A 19,865-nucleotide genomic window follows, 5' to 3' on the forward strand; every position below is an offset into this window, starting at 1 on the left:
TTCTGTAAAATCTACTCCATAATTGTATACTAAAGTTATGTCAATTTTATTACAGTAAATTAATTCATCACATGACCATTATGATTTTCTATACTAGTGTAAATACCAAACTTTTCCTCTATTTTTATTTTTGTTTCATATATATTTTTATTGAACTTCTTTCATTTATTATGGTACAACAATGATTTCTATGTTTTCTTATAGTTCTAGTGATTATCTAATTTTGCTATTGGAGCTTTTCTCCCAGGGCCTCTACTGAAAATGGAAATGTATCCAGCTAGACTAGCCCGGTCAACAAATCTAAAATAAATAAATAAAATAAATTTGGAAGGCAGTTGTGAGCAACGTCATAGAAAACTAACTGCTGATAAAACGTATAGCATCCCAGAGGATTTTTAAACACGTTCCATGTTTGAGGACACCCGTAATGTTTTAGATGAATGGTAGCTGTCAAGTTAAGACAGAGGCTGGATAATATTGTTGGAAAAACATGGTTTACGGTTGCCATGATTATTTATACCAGGAGAGATTTAGAAAGATAAAAGATTGATTGCGTGTATACGTCAGCGTACGTCTCTAGCAACATCTCCCCTCACTGGAGGAAAATTTTAGCCACTGAGCACCAGGCAAACGTCAAACGCAAGCATTTCTTGCTACGCTTAGGCGTGGCGATTGACGTTTTTCTTTTCCACCAACGAGAAAACCTTTCTTTTAGAGGACAGCCATTTACCACGAAAGGAACTTTTTACATCGTGGTACGATTATATACTCTAATTATACAGTAGATGGCAAGTACGTTTTCTTGTATGTATAAATAATGGCAAATAAGTGATCGTGTTGTTTTTATGTATTATTTTATAGCTTTCTGTGTTAATACTGAAACAAACGGCGTGATCTAACTTCCTTCTAGTTCATTATAGTGGATTGCTGATGCTAAATATGTGGTACATATTTCTTTTGGGGGGTAGCTTAAAATAAATAACTTATTTCATTAAAGTATGCTTCTTTGTAAGTATTGGTAAATTTCAGCTTGTGTAGTTTTGGCCAACCTTGTCGTATGCTATTAATTTGGTGCGTTAATTATCTGCATTTGTTGACGAAATTAACCGCGGGAGCCGTTTTCTCTTTTATTTCAAGCTTGTATCCTAATTATCAGAGGGCTTATACTTAAGGTGATTGGGGTGCGGAATAGTAAGATGTTGCGATTTTTTTTTTGTGTAACGCCATTTTGGTTAACCAATGCGCGCGTTTAATGCTTGGTAAGATGGCGGCTTGGCCTTGTGTTTGGGACTCTTGGTGGTCTGCATGAAGTTTTATTTCCTCAGTATTAACTTGCATTAATATTTGCTTTCTTGACGCATTTGGAATGAAGTTTTGTTGTGCTGCAGACCGCGGCTGGGGCGATTGAGTGCATCTTAATTTCACGCAAGGTATGTGAGGCTGTTGGGTTTCGCTAGTTATGTCAGGAGCAGTAAGGCAGCGAATGTGTAATATCTGCCGGAATAACTAGCTGGAGTTTTTTTGTAATTCTGGGCTTGTTTCTGTAGTACTTCTCCGGATGCGCAGAAGTACGTCCCGCCTATACCCCACCCACTGACCAACTTTCGTTGACGTTTTTGCAAGGTTCAGTAATATTCGTTTGCTTTGTGTCTAACCCAGTAGCCGGTTACGTTACAGCGCACTCTTTAGTAAAGTTTACATTCCAGCAAGTAACCACGGTGAAATTGAAGCGAATTAACCCACCACCGAGTTCGCGCAGGTATGGGCGTGCCCACCATGATTGGCAAGCGGGGAGGGGGGATTAACAACTGCAGTGTGCCGTGATTGACACGCTATGCTAATGTAACAGTAAATCCATATAATTAAAAATGGAGCATTTAATAAGCACAAACACGTGCTGGTTAAATTAACTCTGGTAGTTTTGAAACAGACTATGCTCCTAACTATCCTTGTTGTCAAGGCTAACTTCACTTAAAAGCACGGTTTTTATTTCAAGATAATGGTATCCACAATACTTTTCTGTCACGTGAAACAAGGCTTTCTACAACAAAATTCCTATTAAAAGTCGTAGATGCGGATAGTAAGAATTACAGTAATTCTCAACAACCAGGTTATGTTGCCAAATTCTGATTAACCATACTTTGTCACATTTTGTGCCGTGCCTTTTAATAAACTTGTTTTAATAAAGCAGTTCTCATAGCATACTACGATTTCATTTGTATGCCTTCACTGGTCATCGTCTTGGATTCTTTGCAGTCTGGTCAGTCAAAGTTCCGCATTTGAGCAATAATACAGCCGTCGTTCGTTAAAAATTGTTCTAGATGACTGATTAGAAATTGCTTTAACAACCGCTTCAGGGCTGGCAGTTGTGTAATCATTGAGCGTTAGAGCTGCTGCCCCGATATGGGAAAAGTACCGTATTTTCAGGTAAACTTCATTCCTTTACTTGGCTGTTTTTTAAACCTTCCTACCCCTTTCCTATGTTTTAACATTGCGTCAGAGGCGCTTCTCTCTAATGGACATGGGAAACCTGTAAGTGGTTACTCTCCCAGTCCCATGCTTACACTTATCAAGGGTATCGGAACTTGTCCGAGCACATCGATCACACTTGCGTTTCTCATATATTGTCTTGTGTTATAGTGGCATCTTTGAATCAAAGTGGGCGGTGCAGTCAAAATGCTTGCAGGTGGGATTTGGGCGGGGCTTGCTACTGCACGTCTGGGGGGTTGATGCACTTAATGCAGTTCGATCACACTATTAACTTGCGTTTCTCATATATTGTCTTGTGTTATAGTGGCATCTTTGAATCAAAGTGGGCGGTGCAGTCAAAATGCTTGCAGGTGGGATTTGGGCGGGGCTTCCTACTGCACGTCTTGGGGGTTGATGCACTTAATGCAGTTATCTAACGGTGTAGTACCTCGCGAGCGGGGCACGCAGGTTAGGGCGTGTCAATGTTGATTGGCAGGTAATCGTACATCTGAGTGACAGTGAGTGTTCCACCTTTCCTGTTATACTGCTTTATCACTTGTAAAAATGCTGTTCAAGTTATTCATCAATTATGCTATCTGCTTTAAGCTTCCTGAGGAAAGAAATAACATTTTAAAGGAAGAAATGTCAACAACTCCAAAAGCTTCAAATTCTCAAGAAAAGCTAGTATGATGTTTCTGTTACCGAAGCTTGTTTATATCGGTCTTTGTGGTATAAACATAGAAGTGGTCCATCTGGGTCAGTGTTTACCCTGACTACGTTGATTAAGATAAAACAAATGTACCCTGTATGTTATTCTTTGGACAGTAATACTGTAGTGCGCAGGACACACTGATCTCCCATCTCCACTCTGTAGCTATTGATGTCGCCCGGGCAGCGGCACCCACATAGTACCTCGCAGGATGCGCAGTAGCAAAACACGCCTCCAGGCCTGCGGAGGCAGCAGAATGATTATTCAACAGCGGTCTGAAGTGAATTAATATTCAGCACCTGTGCCAAAAGCAACCCAAATGACGGCGGTATTTGGGTGCATTAACCCATCCAGTGTGCAGTACCAAGCCCCGCCCAAACCTCACCTGTGACAGTGATGTCAGTACACCGCCTACCTTTTGATTGAAAGCTGCCAAGTTGGAGTAACAACTTAAGTTTGTCTTTGCTGTACACTTTATTTATCTTACATTTGTTGACGGGTCTAGTCTAACTGGATACATGTCCATTTTCAGTAGAGGCCCGAGGAGAAAAGCTCTGAGACAATAACAAGGACAGAAAAAAACTTTTTTTTTTTTTTTTTTTTTTTGTAGAGCCATAAACGAAAAAAAATTGTTAATGTTCAGTTTCAGCAAGCATAAAAATACAAAAATAAAAATTTATATAAGAAAAAGCAAAAAGATGTTTAATATCCATAGAACTTCATATAGCATAGTGGGGAGATAGAAAAAGAGAGCAAGAAGTTTAAACCTGCCATATATGGAAGGTAGAGGAGTTTCAGCAAAAAGAAATCCAGTTTGAGAGTTAGTCGAAAGAGGAGAATAAGTATCGGGCTGAGAGCAGGGGCAAAGCCATTTGGTTTTAATGAAGTTTTCAACTGATTTCTTGAAAAGGTTTGTGGCAGTAAGGGATGTGTTCAGTTGGGAGTTTGTTCCGGGAATTGCTAACTGCATTTGAGAATAGGCAGTCTCCAGCTTTGTTAAAGGATTTAGTAGTGGCGACTTGTAGTTTTTTAGCTGATCTTAGGGTAGGAAGGTTTTTATAAGAATTTACTAGGTTACATAGTATTGGGGGTGTTTGAAGGATGATGTAAAATCTTGTCAAAAATGAGTTGCTGGTAAACTAGTTGGTAAGGCAGTGGTGAGTACGGAAGGGGGCACAGGTGGCAAACTTAGCTATGTTGTAGGTGGTTGCTAGTTTAGTTTTGGATAGGTTGGTATATATAGGTGAGGCGTAGAATAGGGTGGAAATAAGGTGGGTTTGGGCAATAGAGATCTTTGCTGACTCTAAGAAATGGTCTGATTCTGTAGAGGAAACCAGGTTTTCTATTTACTGGTTTAATACTAGCGTTATCGGTCTTTTTGATATAAACTAGAAATAGTCCACCTGATCACATGACTTATCGAAGTTCAGCAGAAATGTCCAAAGGTGAACACGTAATCACCAGAGAAAAAGTATCTTTCTTTCGAAGAATGGTTAATAGTTCTGATTGTTATCAGTGGACTTGCTTATTTTCAATCCTGGAGTTTTGCATCTTTGGTGATTAATACCATAGTTTTTCAGTTGTTATTTATGGATAAACTGTATAGAATTCTTTTTCTCGGTTGTCTTCTGTCATAAAGATATTGTGAATAAGTCCATATTGTCTAACATTCAGATATCACTAAAAAACCAACTCTCCTCCTGTTATAACAAAATTGCCAAATTCGCAAATAGCCATAGATCCTCCACCCACCACTGTCTCTCTCTCCGAAAACTAAATTGGCTCGAACTATCTAATCATCTCATCTATATACAGCTGACCTTAGCTCATAAGCTCATTCTCAACCCCTCTCTTTGTCCCTCCCTATCTTCTGCCTTTAAAATGCACCTACCAAACAGAGTCTTAAGGTCCAACAATCAAAACCTACTGGAAATTCATAAACCATCTTATCCCCAGGTAAACACTTACTATCCTGTAACCTTTCCGTCTTTGGAACTCACTCCTCCATCCATTCGTACCACCTCTAACCAATACATGTTCAAAAAACAGCTTCACTCACATCTAATTTCCCAATGGGATTGCTCTTGCTCCCACCCCTCATAAATATATCACATCCTTTCACCAATATGCTTACAGGACCTACTTTTATCTAACAAAGCTTGTGTTCCCTCTGTTTCCACCCTTTAAGGTACTTTACGTTCCTGCTGCAAAACTCCTTTACTTCACATTAATCCTCTTTGTTTGTATTGTTCTGAATGTTTATGAACTGTGAATTTAAATGTTTTATCTACCACTTTTCTATAAATATTAGCAATCTTGTATGAACCTAATTCTGTGTGTGCTGGAGCTTTTCTCCCACGACTATTATCTACCATTTTGTATAAATTTTTAGCAATCTTTGTATGTACCCAATTTTCTGTACTGGAGCTTTTCTCCCCAGGACTCCATTGAAAACGGGTTCTTTGGGCCCAATGGACTATCCTGGTAAATCAACTGCAAATAAATAAATAAATAAATAAAAGTATGCATCAGTGGTACTTGAACTTGCTGATTTGATCTGCTATCTGGATAGTCTTTCATCTACCGTGATATGTTTCTGCACTTTTTTGCAAAGTGGTTCACAGTTTGTTAGTTATTTGACTCTGTGTAGCTGTGACTATATATGTCACATGTTGGAATTCCCATTCATCCTATTACTAGTACTATCCTGCTTTATGGGGGTGTAAAACTAATTTGTCTTATAAAAAGCATTTAATAACTTCATTCAAACCTAGGGATACAAATGCCTATAAATTTGTCATCTTAGCATTTTTTTAACCTATTTTTGTAATCCTCTCCTAATCACAGGTTTCCTGATCTAATGTAAAACAAACGAAACTGTCCCCTACAAACTGAACAATGTTTAGTCGAAGGATGTTAGGATCAATTGTATTTATTGCATAACTGTTGATTGATCTTGGTAGTTGTACGATGTAATAGTCACATCCCAAACAGACATAGCTAATAACAAATGAACTACAATTAGTGTGCCATACAAGAAATGGGCTTAAGATTTTTCAAAAAAGAGTCCGCATTAATAAATTTACACCAGTTATGTTGACCACACTATCAATATTACCTGTCAAATTCTAGTTTCCCATCTGTTTTATATTATGATCTACTGTCATATTGAAATGAACATCCATAATGGTTCTATAATTCTATAAATCTTTGCCAGTGTGCATTCCATGCTGATCACGACAAATTACTGTTCTTAGTCGCCACCCTCTGGCATTTCAGTCACGGCGGCTGTGCAAACTAACTGGTGGGTTGTTACACTTCAGTATAGTCCAAATTACATTAATGTAATGTATTGGGGGCATAAAACTCTGTACCAAAAAGCAAGTGTTTTGTTAGGGACATCAAACTAAAATGTCTGCAGTAAATCGCATTTCTGTCAGTCAGTCGGGCAGAGTTCCCACCATTTCTCTAAATGATGCTATTAAAGTTTGACGGCTTTAAGGACATGTGCTTGCAGGGAAGTGGGGGGGCACAGAATTTATCATAGGATGGAGTTTGTTGTGGTACTGAATATTTAGCAGTTTACCCAGTGACATGCAAATTTGCATGCCTCAGTCTTCCTGGACATCCCCACCCACTTTATTTTATTTACATTTGTTGACCGGGCTAGTCTAGCTGGATACATATCCCTTTTCAGTAGAGGCCCGAGGAGAAAAGCTCCAACATGAGTGAATTAATACATTCAAAATATTCTAAAAATGACTAGTTTCACATGTCATAATAAGACATAAGAATTGTGAACAATGTAAGGTTTCATTAGAGTAGAAGTAAGAAATAAACCAGTCTTAATGCTTTAGTAGGGTTAATGCTTTAGTAGGGTTCATGTGAAGTCAATCAAAATCTAAAGCATTAGAACATTAGCAAAACTTTTTAGTAGTGTTGTTCATAGGATATGGGGGGTAATTAAAGAAGCAGGAGAAAAAGAAACGGGAGGGGAGAGAAGAAAAGTAGATTAAATCAGGCTTTGAGCAGGGGCAAAGCCAAAGGTGGTCTTTAAGGTCTTTTTTTAAAGATTAGAGAGGATGAGAGTGAAGGAAGTGAGTCTATTAGGAAGTTTGTTATAGATTCTACCAGCAACATTAGAGAAGAGGGAATCGTCTGCTTTGTTATTAGAAGGGTTGCTGGCAATAAGAAGCTTATTAGCTGAGCGTAGTGTTGAAAGATTTTTGTAAGGGGAGATGTGAGGATGGGAGTATTAGTAGGATGGTGCAGGATTTTAGTAGGATGGTGCAGGATTTTTTCTGCAATCACAAGTTGATTGTATTGTAGTTGATTTTGTAGTTCTAACCATTTGAATTGTTTAAGGTTGAGGCAGTGGTGGTTTCTGTACGGAGAGCCAGTGGCAAATCTGGTTATGTTATTGTAGCTAGTTTCAAGTTTGGTGAGATTATGCTTTGATTGGTGTAAATGGCAGATGCATAGAATAGGGTGGAAGTAAGATGAGTCTGGGCAATGGATTTCTTAGCTAGTGGTGTAAGGAAGGGTTTTATTCTATACAGGGAGCCTAATTTTGTATTAACAGTTTTTATAATATTGACATGGGCATCGAAGCTGAGGTTATGGTCAATAGCTATACCAAGTAGTTGAGCAGTAGAATCGGGAAATGCAGGTTCCATTCTCAGAGGTAATAGTGAAGTGGAACTGAGGAGATTTTATGGTGGGAGTAAGAGTAGTAGCTTCGTTTTCTTGGGGTTAAGAAGGCAGCGTTGGGTGAACCATTTTTTCAACTGTTAAATACATTTTGTGTAAGGGTGTGGAGAGAGGAAGAAGACTTGGCAGTACAGATAAGAGTAGAGTCATCAGCTTATTGTATACAAGTGGATTGTGGAACAACAGTATGGAGATCATTATAAAGATTGAGAAAAGAGGGCCTAGGCTAGAACCTTGAGGAACTCCAGTGCTCAATGGGAGGTGTGTGGATAGATTATTGTCCCAGAGTACTGCTGGTCTTTTTTCCAGGTAAGAGTTGAACCAAAGGATTGCTTGTGGGTCAAGAGATTGGGTTTTTAGCACATTAATAAGTAGGTTGTGATTGACCATATTAAAGGCTTTGGAAAACTCAATAAATAGAGCAGCTGAGACAGTTATTGTTACGATTCCTATTTATGCAATCGGTAAAAGTTAAAAGGGCAGAAGTAGTGCTATGAAAGGGCCTAAATCCGTGTTTGCAGTTAGCAAGCAAGTTGGAAGGTGCTGGAGTAGCTGATGGTGAATACATTTTTCCATAATTTTGGCTAGTAGGGAGTAGAGCAATAGGACGGTAGTTGAAGATTTCAGTAGATTTACCTCCTTTGTGCAAAGGGATTATATAAGAGAATTTCCATATAGAGGGGATGTAGGCTTCAGAGATGGATCTGTATCAGGATAGAAACAGGGTATGCTATGGCTTTGGCTGCAGTTTGAAGGTATTCTGCTGGGAGGCAATCAGCCGAGAGAGTGCAGGGTTTGAGTTTTTGAAGGAGTTTGCAGATAAAGGAGGTTGGTACAGGTTGCAAATGAAGGGAGGGAAAGGGGCTGTTAGTGTGTGTAGGAGTGGGGGTCATGAGAACTAGAGTTTGAGTTAGTTTGAATAGCGTCAATGAAGTAATTGTTAAAGGCATTAGCTATTTGCAGAGTATTACTACTGTGAATTAGAGCAGGGGAAGGAGTTGTGGCATGTCCTGGTTTGAGAAGTTTATTAATGCCAGACCAGAATTTTTTTTTAGGATTATTAGAGTGAATGTCGCAGTTGGGAAGGTTTTTTTTTTATCTGAGATTATATCCTTTTTGACACTATTTCTTAGTTTAAAGTATAGATCTACAGAGCTTTTAGAGGTTCTCCATCTTGCCCAAATTGTTTCGTAGAAACATTTTTTCTTTGGTTTGTTTTGTGAGCCAGGGGGCTATTTTTGTCCTGATTCTGGAGGAGCGGAAAGGAGCATGCTTCTTTAGAATTTGAAGGAAAGTAGAATTGAAGTAAGAGATTGCTTCCTCTAGATTAAGTAGTTTTAGAGAAGCCCAGTTACATGCTTTTAGTTCATTAATAAAGTTATCGGCTTAGTTCATTAATAAAGTTATCGGCTTGGAAGTGTTTTTTAGAATGATAGGTGACAAAATTGTTTTGTTTTTTTTTTTTTTTTTTTTTTTTTTTTTGGGCTATATTTCTTTTGTTTGGTGGTAAAGGTTAAATTGTGATCGCTAATGTCGTCAGGGAAAGATCCTACCTTATAGGTATCTGGGTAACTATACGGATCCAGTCGAGTAGTTTCTTTGTTACTTGGTTTGTGGATCCTAGTGGGGAAGCTTATTTGAAACCAAATAAATTATGTAATTCCCCCACCCCTAACACCCATTATTAAAGTCCAGTCTATATTAAAATTGCCTAATTGTCTCCTGTGGTAAATGGGTAGAAAGGCTATTGAGAGTTTTCTAGGGTGCCAATATTGTTTCCTGGAGGGATGTAAGAGCAGATTATATAGATTGTTTTAGAGCTACTCATTTGGAGTTTGATAGTAAGGGTCTCCGCATTGGTATTTGAGGGTAGTGATACATCATAGTGAAACCAGAAGATCAGATTTGAAAAAGATAGCTACACAGTCACCTTTTTTTGATGTACGGTCACATCTTAGAATATTATATCCAGGAGGGGTTATTTCTAGGTCATGAGTGGAAGGTTTTAGCCAAGTTTCTGTAAGGCAAAGGATATCAAATGGATAAACCTGAAGGAGAGCATGCAATTGAGTAATTTTGTTAATGCTACGAATATTAAGATGTGCTATACTGAGGGAGTTATTAAAGAAGAGGTAGCATTATTAAATGATGGATTCTGTAGATTGGTATTTGGTGGGGATGGGCCAGGATTGGGATGAATATCTCCACCTGTTAGAATGATAATGGTTTGAATGGCTGAAATCTTAAGTATTTATAGTACTTGGGTGGGGTTAGCTTATTGGGGAGGTAACAAACATGGGTGTTTCTATGGAACTTGGGAAGCAAATAGGCTGAAGTAGAGGTGATGTTGCTATGAAAAAGGCTGTGGGGATGTGTGATGAGGAGTGTTTGTAGATAGGTCACATTGTGCCTTAGAGTGTAGTGTTCATATGCAGTGAGTAAGTTAAGGATAGAAGTAAAAATAAGGGAGAGGAGACAGTTTTTCAGGGAAGGTTTGAGAGAATGGACCATTAGGGCAGTGGAATAGAAAGGTTATATACAGAAGTTAGGAGTGTAGATAAAAGGTAGGGAGAAGTAAATGTAATGGTTTAGAAAGATAGTCAGAAGAAGGGAGTAGAAGATAAAACTAGCTGTAAAATAAGTGATTATAGTTACTTATTATGTGTAGAGGTGAGTAAGGAGTAAGCCAAGGAGAGAAGTCAGGAGGAGTGGTGTTAAAGAGGTGGAGTAGAGAACAGGAGGTAGGGAGGAGTTGAGAATTGTATGTTGAGACTGGATGGGTAGCAACGTGGGTGTGACTTGTTGGGTATAAGTGCAACAGCACTGGGGGTGGGTGGGAATTGGGGGTAGGGAGGGGAGCGGAGTGAGCCCAAAGGGCGAGCGGGCTAGAGCAAGTAGTGGAGACAATCAGTGAGCAGAGTAGCCCAGTTGGGGAAGGTAAGCAGGTGAGTAGCTTCAGGTGGAGCAGGTAAAGTTCAAGACAGAAATATGGAAGGGGAAGATATGTTTACTAGTTAGAGGGTAGAAGGTGGTATGAGAACAGGTAGGAGCATAGATTTAGCAGTTACGGAATATCTGGACAACCAGACTGGGCAGGAGAATGTAGGAAAGAAATATAGCAAGGGGTTAAACTAGTAAGAGTGAAAAGAGGGTAAAGGTTGAGGCCTGGTTAGACTGCCACCTAGTGATCTGTGGTGGTATTGCAACAAGTGACTAAGGGCAGAAAATTAACTGGTTGTGAAGAGTAAGGTAGGCAGTATGGGAAAGGAGATGTTAGACAGTACAGGTCTTGGAGAGGGGTCTGGCTGCTAGCGTTCCTTTCACAGAGGCCAAATATTTAGTTGGCCATTTTCAACTGTTTGATCTATCAACAGGGTCAAGAAATAAACGTACTTTATAAAAATGCTGCTCTGGCAGTATTAGTGTTGGGACAGAAAACAGGCGATCCAAATTGAGACTACTTGTGGGAGACTGTATCCTTAATAGCCAGATAAGATCCTTAATTCAGGGTAATGTCTAGACTGTTTAATACTACCTGACCAGCATTTTTATAAAGTGTTGGGACAGCAAAACAGTAGATCCAAATTGGGAAGACTTGTGGTAGACTGTATCCTTTATAGCCAGATAAGATCCTTAGTTCAGGGTAATGTCTAGACAGAATTTTAGTTACTGGGTCCGTATCAGGGGCTCACAGCAGCCAGGTAGAATAGTGCCTTGGTTGCCAATCAATGGCGGCACGCCCAAACTGCACAGAGCTAACTGCGAGGTACTACACTTGTAGATTACCACTCTACTTTTGGTATACCAAAAGGTTATAATACCCACATTTTTTTCTGTTGGAGTTGCTTGGCCTCCCTGTCTGTATGGGTTTTTCTGTGATTAAACTTTCTCTAAAGAGCCACAGGTGAAATGACATTCCAGTTTGCCTGTAAATAAGGATGCGGTGTGAAACTGTCGATGGGTTAAGATGGTAACAACCAAATCAGAATTAAGCGCACCGCATGCATTTTGTTCACTGGGCATTGGTGGTGTAAAAGTTGAGTGCTTCGTGATTATTTAAATTGATTGCGATTTGTCTTGCTTACCTAGCAGGATGCAAGTTGTCTCTTACGTTAACAGTACACACCGTAAGAGTAGTATTTAAGCAAAGGGAAAAAACTTTTTGGAATGCGTGAAGAATCAGAAATGAGGCACTACACAAGCGTTGTTGTGATGGAACTATGGTTAATAAAATAACACGAGTACCTGGTGCCATACCACTCCACATAAATTCATCTAGGTGCTTGGGGACCATGTGTTGTAAAGTGCCATTCATGTTCTTAAACCTTGTGCGGTGTGACCACGCACACTCCTCAGCATTGGTGTGGGCACATGTAATTGGGTCCACAAAGTTCTGACTCGTTTGCCATTCTGTGTCTGTATTTAATGCCTGCAATTTCTGCATTGCCTTGGTAAGCTGTCCACTGGTCATTGCATTGCCTTGGTAAGCTGTCTAGTGGTCGGAAGTAATTGTTCCAGGTAAGACATGGCTGCATCTTCTTTTTCCAGATCAAATAACCCGTTTTTTCTGTGAAGTCATCCATTCCAAACAGCCATCTGTCCGTTTTAGCCGGTGATCTCCCACGATTGTTTTGCTGTTGCTAGTAGACTTTAGTCAACCTGGGCATCCTTTTCAGCCCCCCCCCCCCCCCCCCCCCCCAGACTGTCATTGGGAGTTTCGAAGAGCAGGCATTGCATAAGAACAGATACTGATCCACTATGGATTTAGTCGACGCTCCAAGGTGGTATGCTACCATATGGAGAGGCACTCTAGCCCGCCAGTACACTATCTCAAAGCGTTTGGAGGGGCAGTTGGCTATTCTGAAAAAGTATTCAGTTATAGGATTCCACTTTCACGTCTGCATTTCAAGCAAAGGCAAATCGATGAGCAGCAAGGGGTGCCTTGAAGCCATACGCAAGACGTTTTGTCCAGCTTCAGAATCCCAGATGATTGAAAGAAAGATGACTTAACAGCAAGGAATAAGGGAATGTTGGTTATGTAGTTGTCATTTAAATTTAGACATTTTAGTCAGGTTTTGATAAACGGCAAGCAAAATGTTTCAGTAAGTCCCTGGTCAGCTGCCTAAAGTTACCATTTCTTAACACTTTCTTATTTGTATCTTTTTAGTACAAGTACGTTTTCTTTTGACTTTTCCCGGTTGGGGATTGCCACAGCGGATTACCTTGTCCGCTCATGAGTGGCAGTGGAGTTTTAGTGTTGAGTTGCCAGCCCCTTCCAGAGTGCACGCACCTATGGCCAATTTAGTGTCCAGTCCACCTGCAGTATGTGTCTGGGAGGAAACCTGTGCGACCACAGGGAGGATATGCAGACTCCGCACAGAAGGCACCCCAACCGAGGATAAAACCGGAGAACTGCTTGCTGTGAGGCAACAATGCTAACCATTGCACCACCGTGTACTAAACAATAAATTGCATTCCTCAACTATGTGATGAGTACTGCCATGTATTTCAAAGGGCAGGGCACATGCCTTTCATGTATGAGCTGTGAAAAGCTAGTGCACCACAAAAAATATAGGGGAAAACATTCTGCAAGTGCAACTTCAATAAACCTTTTCTTGCACATGCTTTTTGCTGTAAAGCTAAAGGAAGCTTGTTCCAACTAAAGTCAAACACCAGTTGCAATCCACAGTCATATGTATATCAAATGAATCTGCATGGCTGTCAAGCACGTTTCTGATATGATGGTGCATCCCTTTCACTTGTCAAAGGCCGTGTCCACATCTGCTTAGAATGGCCTGCAAGGTACTACTACACTAATGCAAAACTATTATTTGTATGTCAAACTGATTTGTATAGGTGCCTGTGTTGAAAATGTATTTGTTCATAGGTAGGTATACTAGGGTAGTGGCCCTGGGGCCTATACAAGCCCAGCCAAAAAGGTACCTTGGCTTTTGCCACCCAAGAAAATAATTTTCCTCTACCACTGTCGAGCAAAGCCACAGAAGTGATCCCCGGGGTGAATTTCCCATTTCCCATCCGAGTGCTAATGAGGAGCTTTGTTTGATATAGATAGTTTATTCCATAATATGGAAAGTCTCTGGGACAGGAATTTATCCCTCCGGCATGTTCTGTTTGTTGTGGTGACAAGGCTTAGGACCCTAGATCGTGTAGCTCTGAGGGATTGGGATTTCTTTAAGTGGAGCATGTCCCAACAGCTCTGGGTTTGACATAGTGTTGTATGTTACGCAGAGATCACCTCTGAGTAGGCGATATGCGACCGAGTAAAGCTTGAGTTTTTTTAGACTGTCTGCGTAGGGCATCTGTTGGAGGCGGGTAATCCTCTTTGTGAGGTATTTCTGCAGCCTTTCCAGTTTCTGTTGGAGGCCGGTAATCCTCTTTGTGGGGTATTTCTGCAGCCTTTCCAGTTGTGGATGTCTTGTGAGGTACATACCCAAAGGGTCGTTGTACTCTCTAATGGGTCTAATGAGTGATGGGAACAATGACCCCCCCCGGTTGAGAAACCTTTTGTGATGAGGTGTGCCACATAGAATGATTTCCTGACTACTATAGCAATGTGATAATCAAAGGTGAAACTACTGTCCACCTGTAAGGTCTCTTGTCACAATGCACTTTTTGGCATTGAGCTTGAGGCCATGGCTTTGACACCAGGCAACTCTCAGTGAGGCCCTTTTGTAGGATGTCCACATCGTTGGGAGTTTCGATTATGGCTCCTAGTTTGCGGTAATCTGCGAACTTGGCCAACGACCCCGTGTTAGCCTGTACTTTAGAGAAGTAGATACCAAACAGGAGAGGACCCAGGACTGAATCCTGTGGTACTCCACTTGTCACTGGTCTGAAGTCTGATTTTTGGAGTCTGCTACTTTCACAGTGTGGGTTCCATCAGTGAGCCAGTTGGCAACCCATCTTGTGACACAGGGATTTATACCTAGTTTAGTGAGTTTATCTGTAATTCCAGAGTGGGCAGATGGTGTTGAAAGCCTTGGCAAGATCTAGATAGGCTGTGTGGACCACCTTACCCTTGTCTACGGCTTTGACTGCTTCAAAGAAGTCTTATCAGGTTTAGGGAGACATGATCTGCCTTTTACAAACCCGAACTGGGTGGGGTCCAGAGTTTGGAGATTATATGTCTTTGTTTATAAGTTCCATGGCCTTGTAGACCAGGCTCGTTGGGCTAATGGGGTGGTAGTTCCCAGAGTCCGTGGTGGCTCCCCCTTGTGAAGTGGGATAACAAAGCCTGAGGTAAGTCTGATTGAACATGGTACTTGGGTGGGGTGCCAGTTCGTTCTGTAGTTGGTGTAGAACGCAGCCTGGAATGTTGTCTGGTCCTTGGATGCTGTGTTCTTGGCTTTGTAGAGTTTGTTTTTTTTTTTACCTGTGCAGCTGTGATTACTGGAACTTTGCGCTGCTCTGGTATAGAGATGGGCGCTCTAGGGGGTGAGCATGGGGTAAAGTTAGTAAAGTTAGCACTGAACCTATCTGCCAGGATGCTATAGAATGCTTTGTGGTTGTCTTTAGGATCGGTGGCGATTGTTTTCGTAACTAGGTTTGGAGGATTTTCGGGGATCGCAGCTTCTTACCGAGACTGACCAGGGAGCTCCTCCACTCGTGGGGTTTTAACCTTTTGCAACGGGTTCTTCCTTCTGTTGTACAGTTTATGGCAGGGGACCACCAGATTGGCATCCGTTTTTTTGGAGGATAGCGTCTTGTTCTGTTTGGGATAACACTATCCATGCACTCAGGTAAGTGCTTATAAAGTGCAATTGTGTAGGATTCAGTAGTCGTAACTGTATTGTTCATCTGCATGGGTGTCATGAAGTTCACCACTTCTGTCTTAAGCATGAAGTTGGCTTTGGAGAAATTTTTTTACGATAGTTTCCTTAATGGGGGGTGGTGGCAGGATGTGGATATCTAAGGTAATTAGCTTATAGTCTGATTGGAACAATGAGACTTTGACTTCAGGTGTGGAACACCAGTCACTCATGTTGGTAATGACTAGATCTAGGATATTGTTGCCCCTGGTGGGGGTGTGGATAAGCTGAATTCCAGAACTCCTTGAGCGAAGGAGTTGGTACAAGAGTAGTTTTCCCAGTTAATGGTGGGGTAGTTGAAGTCACCCATTATTAGGGTGTTGGTTGAACCCTAATATTTTCCAGTACATCAAGAAAAGGAGTGGGAATCCTGGGGCATGGTGGGTGATCTGTAGCAAGCTACAATTTGGATTGCTGTTTTGCTCAGAGTTAGTTGCACTTGGATAACCTCGGCTGCATTATGCTGAGCAGCTAGCTTGGAGGTGTGGATATCCTTAATGAGTATGGGCACACCTCCGCCTTTGGTGTTCCGGTCCAAGTTACATGGCCGAAAAGTGTGCTATGAGTTATAGCTTGGTGGTGCAGGGGTGCTCTCTGGCAACTTGAACCAGGTCTCAGTCACTGCACAAATATCAATGTTCTCCATTTTAAGGAGTGCCTCGAGTGAGTGCATTTTGAGATTTAGACTTCTAGCATTGAGTGGCATCACCCTCGGTTATTGCTTGCCTGTTCCTGTACGGTGGGGAATTTGTGGTTTGAACCTTGCCTAAAAAAGGCACTATAGGGGAAGTCATAAAGATTGGATGGCACCGTTCTGATTGTAGCCACAGGTGAAATGTCTGTAAAGACAAGGACTAGGAATCCTGCTGTATTGTCCTTGGTGTACCAATTGCTACCCTGGAAGGGAGGAAGTGTTGAAATGGTTTTATGGTTTCCAGATGCTATAATGCACCTGTGTGCATGGTAACACGTGTGAGATTCTGGTTACCTTTCTAGGAAGGGGGGGGGTAGTGGTGGGAACCAGAAGTCAGATGACCAGGTGTTGGTACTAGATAAGAGAAATCTCTGTACTAGATGAGAGAGAATTCACAGAGCAGTCTTTTTTTTTGGATCCTGACGTGGAAGTATTTCTCAACCACTTCATCAAACCTTGCTTTAGTAGGTAACCATTCAATAGTAATTTTAGATCAGTTAGGAAAATATAGTGAAATTAAGTACTGCTTTTTTTCTGTGTCTCCATCTGTGTTTTAATATTTCTTGTGATTGAAACTCTGGTGTTTGTTGTAAATGTTTAGTAATTTTTTTTATTAAAAATATTTTAAACTTTTTGCTGTTGCTGAGAGTATTTTTTATATTTGGTGAAGCTGGGGGGTGTTCCTGAAAGCCTTGCTGTTGGGTCACATGTTCTGATTATCTTCCATATAGTCTGGGTAAAGTTTGGGTAAAGGGGCATAGTTGTCGACCTATGCCAGTGTTTTAAAGGTGTGTGAAAATCAAACCTCACAACTGGTTTCACAGAGTGAGTGGTGGAGTTGGCCTGGGACACTCGGCTGAGTACTCTACTCTATAGCTGTCCCAGTGGGGAGTCTTAACTGGGTGCCTGGAGAGAGGGGAACACAGACCTGAGACTTGGTGTGTTCCCTGTGTGCTGTGCTCTGGTGGATCACGTTGTGCCACTCTCTTAAACACAGTTCAATGGTATCTTCACCCACTTAAGACCATTAAAAGTAACGCAGGCAAAATGTTGCCTCTTAAAAATTAAATGCATTAATTCTATACTTGGATTCTTATATTTATACAAATTATTATCTTACTTCCAGGCTTTGGCCTTTTTTGGACTGTCCAAATATACAATGCGGCCAGGTATGTGGGCCAAGAATATAATTTTGCATTATTGTGCTCATACTGCTGCACCATCAACCCCAGCTGTCGTTTGGAAAAATTGAAACTTCTCCTCTTTTAAATGTTCAGTGGTTTTAGAGGAAAGTGGTGCATAGATATTTTTTCAGTCTGCAAAACTTGGCATTTTAAACAGCTGTGGACAGAGAACATGGATTTTTTTTAGGTTATGCTAAGTAATATGTAAAAGATTGTACTGTTTAGAGTACAGAGAGTAACCGATAGCAGAACCTAGCAACTAACCATAAAGTGTGTGCTCCTTGTATGTATGAATTTTTCTTTTTAAGTAACACGTTGGTAATCCTGTGAGCTTTCTAGCTTAGTAGACTGATTAAGGGTGTCCATATTTTTGCGCATTGATCCACTTTCTGATAGGCTGTTGGGATGAGGGTTTATAGGTTCATAGGTTCATACTAGGCTATCTGCCCGAGGGCATTTACAAGCCTAGCCCATCGTTTTGTGGCTTAGGCCACCCCTTTAGTATGGGGAACTATACCCATTATTTTTCTGTGCCTCTGTCGAGCAGTGACACTGAGGTAATCCCTGGGGTATATCTGCGATCTCCCATCCATTGGTCAAGATTTCTCTTGAACAAGGCCAGCGAGGTGCTCTGCCTCACATGTACCGGGATTTTGTTCCACAGCATAGGGAGTCTTTGGGTGATGAATCTATCCCTCCAGCACGTCCTATTAATAGCCGTGTCAAGGTTTAAGTCTCCGCCCTTGTGGCTCTGATGGATCTAGATTTTTGAGGTGAAGCATATTCATCAAATCTGGGTTTGACATGGCCTTGTATGTTAGGCAAAGGTCACCTCTGAGCAAGCGACTGAATAGAGCTGGAGTTCTTTCAGTCGGGCAGCATAGGACAGATTTTGAGACCCTTTATCCTTTTGGTGAGGAACTTTTGTGGCCTCTCCAGCTGCTGCAAGTGTCGGGTCAGATACATTCGAATGGGGCATTGTACTCAATCATTGGTCTGATGAGTGATGAGTAAAGGGAGACTATGACCTCCCTTGATCTAGATGAGAATCCCTTCATGATAAGGTGGGCAATGTAGAAGGTCTTCCTAACTACTTTAGCTACATGGGTGTCGAATGACAGACTACTATCAACCTGGGTCCCCAGGTCCCTGATAACTTCTTCTGTGCTCAGTGGATTGCCACCTATTTGGTAGCTAGGGGTAACCTTGTTTTTCCCGAAGGGTATGACTATGCATTTTTGGCATTTAACTTTAGGCCGTGGCTCTGGCACCAGTTATCCGCTTCTGTGAGACCCTTCTGAAGGATATCTGTGTCAGATGTGTTTTCTACTATGAGTTTGCAGTCATCTGCAAACTTTGTCAGCCATAACCCTCCTGTGTTTGCTTGTACTGGAAAAGTAGATGCCAAACAAGAGTGGGCCCAGGACTGAGCCCTGTGGGACACCACTTGTGACAGGCTTTGAGTCTGACATGGCGCCAGCAGCTCTTGACCCTGTGGGTTCTGTCACTCAGCCAGTTTGCAACCCATCTTGTGATGTATGGGTTGACATTTAAGCTGATGAGTTTTTCAATGATACCCGAATGGGGTATTGTATCAAGGCCTTAGCCAGATCGAGGTAGGCTGTATGGACTGCCTTTCCTCATCAATGGCTTTGGTGACTGTCAACCAAGTTTAAAGGCATGATCTGCCTTTGACAAAGCCAAACTGGGTTGGATCCAAAGTCTGCAAATTCCCTATGTCTTTATTTATGAGGTCCATTATGATCCTCTCCATGGCTTTGCAGATAAGGCTTGTCAAGCTAATGGGCCGGTAATTTCCAGGGTCGGTGGAGGCACCGCCTTTGTGAAGTGGTACCACAGTTGCAGTGCGCCACTCCTGGGTACATATCCAGAGGTAAGACTTTGATTAAACAGCTGTCCTAGCTGTGGGTTTAATTCCTCATTGAGTTCATGGAGCACACAGCCGGGGACACCATCAGGTCCCATGGATGCTGTGTTTTTGCTTTGGAGAGAGCAGTTCTCACTTGGGCGCTGGAGATGTTTGGGGGGCTGCAATCGTTTGGTATAGATATCTCTCCTTTTGGGGGGAGAAGTTTGCACTGAACCTGTCAGCCAGTATGTTGGCAATGTCTGTAGGATCAGTAATCTTCACATCATTTTGAACTAGCTCTGAGCATATCTGGGAGTTTCCTCCCAGGTTTCTAACATAGCTAAAGAAGGCCTTATGATTGTCTTTTGAGTCTTTAGCTATTTTTCTCTCGAAATTTGCT

The 19,865-nt window shown here is 41.4% G+C and overlaps 1 protein-coding gene across 9 annotated transcripts in view; it reads left to right on the forward strand.

The window, feature by feature from the left end:
- The first annotated feature begins 656 nt into the window (after positions 1 to 656).
- ZNF326 (zinc finger protein 326) overlaps positions 657 to 19,865 on the forward strand; it is a 176,101-nt gene continuing 156,892 nt past the window's right edge. For 6 of the 9 annotated variants that reach the window (XM_044085645.1, XM_044085646.1, XM_044085648.1 and 3 more), the window contains exon 1: positions 15,624 to 15,648. In XM_044085645.1, the coding sequence (XP_043941580.1) occupies positions 15,639 to 15,648 (10 nt within the window). In that variant the 5' untranslated portion in view covers positions 15,624 to 15,638. Of the gene's footprint in view, positions 793 to 15,623; positions 15,649 to 19,865 lie in introns of those variants that run through there. The other 3 variants (XM_044085647.1, XM_044085651.1, XM_044085650.1) reach the window with 3 other exon arrangements.

Source organism: Protopterus annectens, chromosome 10.part0 (genome assembly GCF_019279795.1).
Source record: "Protopterus annectens isolate FY-2018-M chromosome 10.part0, PAN1.0, whole genome shotgun sequence".
Taxonomy (NCBI): Eukaryota; Metazoa; Chordata; order Ceratodontiformes; family Protopteridae; genus Protopterus; species Protopterus annectens.